At 39.7% G+C, this 12,121-nt stretch overlaps 1 protein-coding gene across 17 annotated transcripts in view; it reads right to left on the reverse strand.

Annotated features, from left to right (window-relative positions):
- Positions 1 to 114: 114 nt before the first annotated feature.
- LOC135503173 (pumilio homolog 1-like) overlaps positions 115 to 12,121 on the reverse strand; it is a 53,183-nt gene continuing 41,176 nt past the window's right edge. For 14 of the 17 annotated variants that reach the window (XM_064796585.1, XM_064796586.1, XM_064796591.1 and 11 more), the window contains 7 exons: positions 10,890 to 11,016; positions 10,391 to 10,599; positions 9,773 to 10,110; positions 8,504 to 8,751; positions 8,057 to 8,140; positions 6,769 to 7,570; positions 115 to 6,598 (listed from right to left, as the gene is read on the reverse strand). In XM_064796585.1, coding sequence (XP_064652655.1) covers positions 7,330 to 7,570; positions 8,057 to 8,140; positions 8,504 to 8,751; positions 9,773 to 10,110; positions 10,391 to 10,599; positions 10,890 to 11,016 — 1,247 coding nt within the window. In that variant the 3' untranslated portion in view covers positions 115 to 6,598; positions 6,769 to 7,329. The remainder of the gene's footprint in view (positions 6,599 to 6,768; positions 7,571 to 8,056; positions 8,141 to 8,503; positions 8,752 to 9,772; positions 10,111 to 10,390; positions 10,600 to 10,889; positions 11,017 to 12,121) is intronic. The other 3 variants (XM_064796584.1, XM_064796583.1, XM_064796582.1) reach the window with 3 other exon arrangements.

Genomic DNA, 12,121 nt, shown 5'->3' on the forward strand with positions numbered 1-12,121 from the left:
TAGAGGCAAAAGTCCAAGTGCCCTTAGGTGGATTACTGAAGGCTATGTTCACACCAGATCAGGACATAGGCACAACCATGGCAGACAAACAGAAACAAAGACAAAAACACTCGCTGCGGACAATACTGAAAACTTTTATTTACTAGCAAAAAACACAAAGTATTATTACAATGTTATACAGTATATGATATAATGAGGCTTTTTATACATCATGTACAAATTAAAACTACACAGACTTATTGAAGGTTAAGCTCAGGGAAACATTGCAAAATCCACACCTTATTTTACCAAAATTTCTACAACTGCCCAAGTGTACTGAAACAGACCAAAAACATACTTAATCACATCGATGATAGCTTCTTCTGGTCTAACTTGGAGCCCCCATCAACATTGAAAACTTTGGCAGGTAAACTTGTCGAATTAATTTTGTTAGCGTCTAAAAAAATGTGTCTCGAGGCCATAATTCTGAGATTGTCACATAAAGCCCAACCTCTCCATCAATGATACCCTTCAGGACCGATTAGTGTCCCCCTTTCGAGGAAGTGGCTTGACTTAAATACAGAGGTCCAAAATCAGTGTCAAAGAGGTCAGCCACTCTCAGCTTCTTCATCATTACCATCCCAGTAACCTTCAAACAAACATGGCAAGCTAAGCCCTCGGATGGCCGATGCTATAGACAGGTGTTGTTGGTCTAAAGAAGTACACTTGCTGGCTGTGGATAGGTTAAACCTTAAAGGTACAATACATCCTCCACCAAAGGACGACGAAAACAAGAAGAATACAAGATAAATGTGTTTAAAAGGAGAGAAGAAAATTTATCTCTTTGACCTCATAGGTTGGGAAGTACCACTTCCTCAAATAACTCTGGAGAAAAAGACTTTGTCAAAAACTGTGCCAGTTTGCGTAAAGAATTAGAAAAAAATTCATGTCAAATTCAAGGTGGAAACACTTTGCTACAAGAACTTTACATTCAAAGGAGGAAATTCTGAATTAATTCAACTTTTCAAGTCTTGTCAAAAAGAAATGGAAAATGAAATGATGTCATACCATCGCCAATGAGATTGGGGAAAATAATTAAGTAGAAAATAATCATGGATGGATCGACCGTTATTTCAGCACAGAATATCATACTTATTGTGAATTGCACACAGCGGTTTTCGAAGACCAGGTTCATTGGTTATGTACGAAATGAGGAGAGATCCTCACAATTTAAAGAAGCCAGGAGACTACGATACATGTGTGTTAAACAAGCTAAAGTTTCCAAATCAGCAGACAGAACAGTCGTACCAGTTCACTTCCTCCAGAACTCACAAAGAAGCCTTGAATTATATATCTTCAGAGAAGTCCTCAGACGAAATTGTTACTTGGGGCCACTTGTAAGAAATTTACATAACAAACTTTCACAAAGGACAATTTTGTGTCAAATCATTTATCAGGTATAATTGCTAACATTATCGAGTTTATACAAGAAATCTAGGATTATAAATTTGTGATGGTCGTCTGCTGTCAACAGGACTTCCCCTTAAATTTGCAGAATCGCAAAAAAGCATTTTGGCATGATATTTGGCGCAAGCTCTAATCTCAAAGCTGACAAATGGCAAATTCCTCGACAATGATTCGAATTTTGCCACTTCATTAAAACCGAGAACCTGATGAAAAGTTCCAGACAAACTTCATAAAGTACTTGGATATGAATGCAATTGAGACTTGATTGTCCGAGAAGAAAATTTCAAAAGCATGAAAGCGACTATCTTTCCAGAAGAATCTACTGCACATGATGATTCACAGAAGATGAAGGAGCTAGAATGAGGGCTCCCCCTTGTGGTCACTCGTTCAGTTAATAATATACAGTCAAGATGAGAATGGGAGGGTTACACTGTACAGGATGACATGATATGAGATGAGAGCAAACCATTCAGGGGAACTACCCATAACCTCGAGATGGACTGTACCAATATCAACAAATAGAACAAGACAGGGCAGTTGACATTACATTATTAGGGGTGTTCAAATCCATCGTGATCATTTTTGGCAGAAAATCATCATTTGAGAATTTCTGATAAATTTCCCAAGTAAGAAGCATAATTTTCAATAAAATGATTTTGTTAACACCGGTACAGACATTTTGAAGATAGCTGAAAACGACACTCCAGTCTTCAAAGGTTTGAGGGAGCATGAAGTATAAGCACCTATTATGATCTTATATGACTAACATTCTAAATCCAACCAGTGAACCAGTACCACTGTCTGTCCGCTGAATTATACTTCCAAATGAAATCAGGGCGATGTCTGCAACTCAACTAATGGCATCGCAAGGAACACCACTATTCCCAGAGCTTTGAATCTATCATCGATAGTGCACCCTGACCAGTTGTTAATTTTCAATCCAATTCCAGAGTCACCATTCAAGCAACAAACATCGCCCTTAACACTTTTGAAGGCAACATAAAACTTGCGCACTATTCAGTAGTTTTATCAAATGGTTTACATGCAGAAATAACTGTTGGCTCTACAAGACTGTACAAAGAGAAAGTGTTCTGGTGTCAAGATTTCTATATGTATACACAATGTCTTAAATCGTACAATTTATTTGCGTTCCTCTATTTTACACATTTTGTTTAAATCTGTACACTGTTCATATTGGTCGTCTATCCATATCTGAACGTCCCAAAGAGACGCACACCTGTACATAGAAATTTACAGCAGCATTTGAAAGATTTTGAATTTACAGTTTGTACACAAGATGAAATTGCGAGACGGGTTGGACACGGCATAGAATTAGGTATGTGAACCTTGGCCATTTCGGCGTCGTCACAGGGAAGTGGGCAGATGGACTCAAATGACAAAAGTGCACCCAAGGTCCCTGGAGCAAACCAACAAAATGCCCAGCAGCACTCATTACCAATTCTGCACCGTGTTGGCTATGGCAGTGATTTCGTACATGTGGGATATTACAAAACGATACAGAACTCACAAGTAGAAAAAGTTTGTGAGAAAAATTATTTACTACTTCTGTTAGATCAAAGGGTGGCACGTTCGCATGGCCTTTAATCAACTGTTAGAGCAACTACAGTCCAGAATTTATCAAATAATCAAGAGGGTCCAAGATTCCCAAAACTTTACCATCCAGCACAATGACATCGCCGTATTTCCTGAAATTCATTCTTATTCTGTGCGAATAGGTGGCCGAGCATATCAATGTAGCGTCTAGCATGACGCCATATCGGGCCAACGGACGCCTAATTCGGTAGCAAAATTCTTTTAAGCCTCTATACACCAAATGGTGACATATTGAGGAGTCGGTTGTGTTGTGAGTAGTAGAGATATAGGAATCAGGGACCTGACATGAAATGAATTCTATTGTGGCACTGTACAAAACGTTGGGTGTAATGAAAAACGGAATAAGCAGGTGTCGCCCAAAATCTACAAACGCGAGTCCCTATGTCTCTAGCTTTTTACAATTAAAAAATATCCGAATTAAATACAGAGAAATAAAAGGGGAAATAATAATATACATAGCGTGTACATACATAACCAATATACATAGGAACAATATCATACATAACTATATACGCAACAATAAAGTCTACCGACGATATGTCAACTTACAATGACAAAATAGGCCCCTGTTGCCATGGTTAAATTGGTCACTATGGCGACAGTTTCCACGGTTACACATGGTACCATGGCAACGGCTCATGCAAGCTTCTAAATGACGTACAACAGTCGATTTATGCTCCGTCAACACAACAAATACCGAAACCGAATCTACTTTTATACGAAAATGTTACAATATAGAACTTGTGTCGACTATATTATGTCTATATTCCATCTAATGCAACCAACGGACCAAAATTACCATATAGTTGATTATACAAATCGACAACAGTACAAAAATCTATGATACGCTTTGAGTTGGGTTTGCCGATAATTTGTGTCAACAAAATGGAACGAGGGCAGCAAAGATCTGATCAGAAAAAGTTCTGAGTATAAGGCCTCAGTAGTCCTACATCGAGTTTATAAGGCAGGGGAGTCAAAAAATCACCCTGGTACAAATACAACTTCTGTGTGCATTCACGCGTACTGCAAGCTTTTTTCTATTTGTCCTACTTTACCTCCGTGGCGGTTTAAGTGACACTGACAGTGCAGGACTGATTCGACCACCGCCTGCCCTATGAAGGTCGCAATCACAACCGAAGAGGCAATGATTCAGTATTCACACAAAATACTGGCAAACCCAACACAGAACCTACTCTCATGAAGCATGACACGACAGGCCCACGTCATACTCCACTGACGAAACGCCGCCATTAAATGAATGATGTTGTACAAATGTACATTGTGAGTGATAACTCTTTGCGTCGTTTTACACATGTACAATAGTATGGTATCTCTCTCTATTATAAAACATGGACTCCTCAACATTTACAACTGTACATTTGTACACTGAAGTTTACAAAGGTCTATACACTTTTGATTTTCACACCCGTATTCAAAATTTCAGAAATTTCATTTGCACTTGGAGCGTTTGCCGGTCAGAATGTTTCCCGAAGAAAAGTTTTCTGATTTCATGACATTTATCAGTGTAAGCAAACAAGATCCTGAAAATCAAATGCGGATGTGGGAATGGAAAGCCTAACAATGTCTACCATCTATACCAGCTACTAATAACTTTACAAACAAGTAATTATATAAGCCGTTACAATAAAATACTAGAATTATATCCCAAATTTATGTTTGTATGATGAATATATGAATCTTTATAAACGATATCTACCGCTAGTTATGACTATCAACGATCAAAAGACAAGCTATAGCTAGTGCCAAGAACACACACACGAATACACAAAGGTTATACTTAGTTATTTTCAACTACTTTCTAGGTCATTCAGATTCTAAAAAACTTTTGTCTAAATTACAAAAAATTTAGATGGAAAAATATAGTAAGATTCTGTCCCAAAGTAGAAGCGTGATTAAGAGAGAAAACAAAATGGGGAAAACCAACTCACACCAAAATAATATCAGACATCTTCAAGAAATATATTCTCAAGTGTTTGATAAGTTACAAGAAATTATCAAATATTCAATATAGTCGATATGAAATGTTCTCATTTTGGTATCTTACATGAAACGTTCCAAAAAATCTGATACTCTAACGAAAAATTCAAACCTCGAATGTTGCAAGTCTAAAGTGAAGTCATCGCTTCCAACTGAGTTTCTACTGCTACCGTTTGATGACGGCGTGCATTACAAAATCTTGTATTCTGCGGCTATTTTATACTGTACAACGCCACGGGGGGCGGTCAAATCATTCGTCCCAAGATAACTGTACACGGGCAAAGTTGTTTTTATGTTCACTGTACAAGGTAATTACTAGTATATTTGATAGGACTGGTTTTTATCAAAATATTCTCAAATATTACAAACTTAGCACCAAGTGAAGACAAAATACTGGTTACAACCTCTTTACATAGTGTGGGTAGAAAACTTTCCAGTGACTCTTAGGATACATGTCCATATTCAAACATTCTACAGGCATTATTTATAGTAGTTATACAAAATTCACTCACAATTTACAATATACAAAATATGTGGCGTGCACCGGCAACATTGTGGAGTTGCCACGGCAAACAGGGTCCCGATTAATCGCATGCTATCTTTGTTACTTTTTCGAAAATAAAAACAGTGCTAATCCTCTTGGAAAAAAACCTGTAGAAAAGTTTGAAATGAGACGCATTTACATATTTTACAGTATATACACTTTACAGAGAAGTACATAAAATACACTAGAATTTAGCCCAACCTAAGCTGATAAGATTTACTGTACATTGATGTAGTGTGTAACACTTGGATTAAGGGTATTCAGAAAGTGCTAAATTGAGGCATTAAGAAATTAGCCTGTTGACACAAGAGCCCATCAAGTCACAAAGGGGGGGCCTTGGTCATTATGTGGTTCACTGACCAAGTGTTTCTGACCCTATACTTCAATTTAAGGCATGTTCGGAATGTTTTCACAAGTGCAGGCCTAAAATTTTGCCTCGGGTACTGGAGAGTGTGAAGGAAGATTTGAAAGGGCACAAAGGCCATTTTGAAGGGCACCATGGCAGCAATGACCTTGGTGAAATTAGAGTCCTCCATGTGGTTGTACCAATATTTCATAAAACGACTTGTATTTAAAACGGCGATTGTACTGTTCACAATGTGAGTGGTAGCCTTTCAGCGATGGTAAATCAAGTCACATGATTTCATGGCATATTGTCAACAGTCGTCACCTGCACTGCGATGGAGTGACTTAGACTGACTAGTTTACTTGATATCATCACCATCTTTCTAACTTTTATATGTTTTTCTGAATACCCTCACAAGTGTCCAACCATATGTGGAATGTACAGATGAATTACCAACTTAACATGAACCGATCTATAGACCTAATTTTTTCTCTTCACTACCAATTTGGGGTCGGAGATAGGATTAGCTCAGTGGGGATTAATGACAAAGGTCAAAGGTCAGGAAATCAGGGAACAAAACCTAAGAAGGCTTTTTAACCGCAATTACATTTAACTCGCAACACTACTTTATAGTATTTTTATTATCATGACTAAGGCCGAAGTTACATAGACCTCATTCGTTCATTTACCACGAGTCACTTTCTGGGTTTTTCTTTCATTCCTCGGTGAATGCACGCCACAAGGCCGTGCTTTTACAGGGGAACGAAAGCAAAAGGGGAAGTCCTGGGAAATGAACGAATGAGGTCTATGTAACTTCGGCCTAAAGCAAAAGATCAACTCCTTCAGAGGAGATAATGTTCACATCAATTAAGATACGTGGGTGAAAATCTGACTTGAAAAATATACCCAACACCTAAACCTAAAGCCGGAAGTAATCTTAGTCAAAATTCTATAATTAGTTTAAAACATTTTGAAAATTCATACCATTTTCATGTCTACAACCTTAATTGAGACGAGTAACTCTATCCGCTAAATATTCTAAGCTGGATTTTCAACATTTTTTTCGAATGACGAGGTCCCACACAAACGCCCCCAACGAAATCGTACGACGTGTTTCTCAACCTTTTCCGTCACCGTAAATAAATAAATCAATTCTCCACCACTCATGCCATCTGGTGACCACTCAATGAATTACATATTACGCTGTTAGTTCTTACTACCTAACCTTAAAACCGGTGAAATCTTATATCATTAAAGCGTCAACGATGCCAAAATTGACCACAAAATGGCACCGACAAAGATCAAAACTCCTTCAAATTCATCCCAACTCTGCAAACGCCATTCTGAGACCCGGGCAAGATCAAATAGTCGCCGTACCTTGTCACTGCAGTGCTCCATTAGGAGGCATCCCGATCGGTCCAAGGTCCGTATTCTTCATGAAGAACTTCTCCAGCTTGGCCAGGATGTGCTTCCCGTACGTGTACTTCCTCAACGTGGCGACGTGTGGACGTATCTTGTGCATGAGGATCTTTCGCTGCGCAGGCTCGGCGACGTCAATCATCTTCTGGACGACGTAGTTGGCAAATTGATCTTTCATCATGGTGTACAAGGCACTGTGAGGACTGAAACGATAACAGAGTCATATAAACAAGATAAACACATTGGTTCACTCCCTCGGGAAGAGCAGACGACAGGGTGTGAGTGCCTCCACCAAATCTGAAAGAAATTACGCGTTGACTTCAAAGCTGCCAAACCTGGAAAGAAATGGTATCGTGATTCTGCCAGTTCAGATGACGGCCAGGTTGGAATCGCCTGCAATAATCTGAAACTGTGGGGAGCATCAGAGTTTATGACTTCGAGGAAACAATCTCATACTCTTCCTATCACCCTTCATAGTAATATTTACTCGGATGAACATTTATAATCACAGAAATGTTTCCTTTATCAACACATTTGGAAATCTCCCTCCACCATTGAACATACAAGTGATCATCAAGTACATCCATATTGAACATCACATCTCCTTCGCAAGACTATTGTGCAAAGATACATCACATATGATATCTTTATCAATATTCTAGGAAATAACGTAAATTACAGGTACTCACCCTTCATTCATGGAGCAGACCTCATCAATCAGCATGGCTTTCTCAGCTCGGGACGAGTGCGACACACACTTCTCAACAACATTACTGAAACAGAAGAACAGAAGCATCAGCACAACTGAAAACTGAAACAACTGAAAAGAAGTATCAGCACAAGTCAAACAGTTGACATCTTGAAACTTCAGAGGCCTTGAACTGATGGCCTGAAAATTGAAAACAGCAGGTCACTTTCGCAGAGGACTACAGATCCTTTTGCAGTGCCCAATTGCACAGGATATGTTGTAATACACTCTGGCAAGTCAGGCTCTAAGTCCAATGTCACATGCATGCAAGACAGACAACTTACAGGAAATCAGAAACAACTCTGCTACTAAGGTAACTATTTTGGGCTGGAGTGCTGACATTGACCCTCAAATCATCAGCTACCCCCAGACAAAATGGCTCACTTACCTGGCAAACTTGTGCTGGCTAAGGTGCAGTACCTTCCCGCGCAGAATGGCCACAATCCGACTCTTATCATCCGGACGACCATGCTCCAATACATGTTGGATCACGTAGTTTCCATACTGGTCTTGCACGAGGCGTTCTGTATTCTCGTGGAGTTCATCCAGGATTGGTATGGTCTGGTCTGGTGTGCAGTGCTCGAGGATTCTCTGGATAACGCGGCAGCCGTACGGATGTGTCGACAAAGTGAACACCTAGAGAAAGAGGAAAGCATTGTCGATAAGAGATTTTTCAAAGAAATGTTCTTCAAATATCAAAGAAATAAGTGGAAAGAAATTAACAGTGAAATATAAACAGATGAAAGATTGGAAAAGACGTGAAGAAGAGGAAAGTTCTAAGGACATTTTGAAATGAAAACTTGACAAAAACTTCACAGAAGCAATCTCTCCAAACTTTATAACATAAGTCTTTTCTCTACTGTGTAGCAATGGCTAAGGAAAGCCACCAGTTCATTTCAGTTAAGTTGGTAATTCAGGATCAACAGCTTTTTGTATTAAGCCTTTTATCTACACTAAACAAGCAACTACTGCATACAATGTATTCTATACACAACGTATTCTATTCTTTACAGAAGCAGCTCTCAGATTTACAGAAGTCTATTGTACATTAGTGACATCTGTACTATTTATAACAATCAACTAATTTCTCTGTTAATCCCTGAAACCTACAAACACCTTTACAGCTATTGTGTCCATTCTTACAGAAATGTCACAACAGGTATTGTGTACAATTTGTACAGTATTTTAAACATTCAGCACTGATTATGGTAATTACATGTATAGTAAACAAATATTGGACAATAATTGATACTCAAGCAAACATGCATTAATACAAGACAACGGGTTGGATGCATTCTGGTCCATACAGACTCTAGTTGTCAAGGTGAATGAGTCTCCTATTGGACTGGGTTACTGGATACATTCAATGGGAAACCAAATACATGACATGACTTGTCTACCCTGAATGCCATGCATTCTAATGCTACTATGAACTATGGGTTAGTTGGTGCATTGTCAGGTCGAATCTTAGATGAACTACGGGTTAGTTGGTGCATTCTCAGTTCTAGGTGCATAAGTCCCTTTCAAACTAGCATTTTCCAGGTGCATTCTTGTTTTTCCAGACTAGGGTAAACCCAGCGGCAATACCTACTATCTAGTGGGTGCAGTCTACAGGTTAAGTGCATGATGACATGTTGACAAAGTTTGGATTGCTTACATTCTCTCTTACCTGCCCATTGAATGCGTCGATGATAAACTGAAGATGCTTCGGGTCAACGCATTCAATACACTTTTGTACGACGTGATTCCCGTTCTGGTCCTTGACGCACTTGAGGACGTGACCGTCCAACTCTTTGACGATCTCGACCTGCATGTCAGCGGGAATCGACTCCAGTGCCTTCTGGATTACGCGACAGCCGTACATCTGTAACGCCAACGGCAGGACATGTCCGCGGACTCGTTGAGCAAGCGTCTGCTTCTGGTCGGGCGAACCAAACTCAAAGAATTTCTGGATGACGTAGTTGCCAAAGACATCTGTCATTAAGCTGTATGCAGCTGGAATAGGAGGGAAAACGTTGATGAATCTCATTGCATTCGTCCACACATCACCGATCCGTCTGCTTACATTTGAAATTTCAGGGAACCTTTTCTCATACTCTTCCTATCACCCTTCACAGTAATACATACTCGGATGGAAGTTTATAATCACCGAAATGGTTCAGAGACTTACGGGGCAGTTAAAGGACCCAGAGCAGTGTTTGGTGAGACAACTAATGCGGACACGTCCAAAGAATGTTTCAATACAGTCAGTCTGATGAGGGAACCAACAACATACCTGTGAGAATCTCATTGAACACCATGACTTTCTCTGCCGGGGTAGCTCTCTCCAGTTTCTGCTGGATGAAGCGTGAGCCATGCTGATCCTGGGAGAACTCTACCACATGATTCACGAGATCTTTCAGCTGCAGGTTCGGGATGCGGTTGTTTCGGAAATCTTCCAGCATGCGGCTGCGGCCAACGGTCACTTCCTTTGATAGACTGGCACTGGAAGAAAGAAGGCAAACTTCATTACTCATCCGAACAGGATCTTGTAACCTGAACATGTCTGATTTTGAGGAACCAAGTTGTCCATTCACGACAAACCAGTTCTCCGATAGCCGATTATGTTAGGGAAACCATCTCTCATACTCTTCCTATCACCCTTCATAGTAATATTTACTCGGATGAACATTTATAATCACAGAAATGTTTCCGTGCATCGCTATGTTGCAATGCAAATCCCTGAAACTTATAGCAATATGACCACCAACTTCAATACGAAAGCCTTTACTAACCTTCTTGCCAAATTTCTTGTATTGAAGATGGAAGTTCCGAACAACTGGTTGTTAGCGAGGCCGGAGCGATGATACTTGGCCTCGGCTCCAGGTGCAGCAGAATAACCACGCGTGCCGCCACCTATGCCTAAATTAGGAGAAGGGAAAAATTAAAGAACGTCACGGGGCGGGATAATAATGAACATTCGAGGGCAACCATGTCACATCTTGTCTGTTACGACAACTCGGCAGGTGGACATATTGTTCAACATGACTCATACCATGATGAATGTTACGCCAATTACGCATTGTTCTGCTCAAATCCAATGCTTGAGCAAGTTAAGTATGATATCTCAACTTATCTGGTATGATATCTCAACTTATCTGAATGGCCGATTGTTGAATTCAAAACGACAGCGACTTGGAACGATTATGATTGACATATTATAACAGGTTAGGAATTGTTAAACCCGAAATTGTGATTTGACCAAACCAATTGTGGGAATGCCTTGCTCTTCATCTTCATCCCATATTTCAAAAGTTGTATACTCGATTCTTTGAATGGTAGGTATATTTAGGAAGGTGTTCTAAATACTGATGAGTATTTTGGGTTTGATCTTTTCACCAATGAAGAAATACTTCAGAAGGGACTCTCAACACAAAAAAAGAACCCTTCCATATCAAATTGTGAGTTATTTTGGTAAAACAAACGATCCAGGAATGTTCATCAACTTGTAACTTTCAATTCTTGTTGTACACATTCAAATTGTTTTCTTCAGGCAACAATTTGGGGACCAATAAGCCCCAAGGCATTCATTTTGTAACAATAGAGTTCTCTACTAATGAATTCATTGATCATCAGGAACCTTGATCAGCGTTATTTCATCCCCCTTTCTACACAAAGATGAAAGAGCAAGGCAATACCACGCCCTTTAAGAGCCGAGACCAACTGATCACAGTCCTGAAAGGGGTCATCATTCAGCACTCAACGTCAACAAAGCAAATAACACGGTGCAAACAAACTCTGGCCAAAATCGTAAACGTCTTTCAAATCAACAAGTTTTTTAGTGAGATTTTGGTATGAAGAGGGAAACTAGAGGTGCCGGAATAAGGACTTTGTACAATATCTGTAGGTAGGCTCGAGGGGACATTTTCAGTTTTTGCATTTTTAGGAGATTCGGTTGAGATGCTTTGGAGTGGTCAGCGGGTTGATTGACAGGGAAGGAAGAAAATTGGCTGTTCCAATGAACATG

The sequence above is a fragment of the Lineus longissimus genome, chromosome 19 (assembly GCF_910592395.1).
Source record: "Lineus longissimus chromosome 19, tnLinLong1.2, whole genome shotgun sequence".
Taxonomy (NCBI): domain Eukaryota; kingdom Metazoa; phylum Nemertea; class Pilidiophora; order Heteronemertea; family Lineidae; genus Lineus; species Lineus longissimus.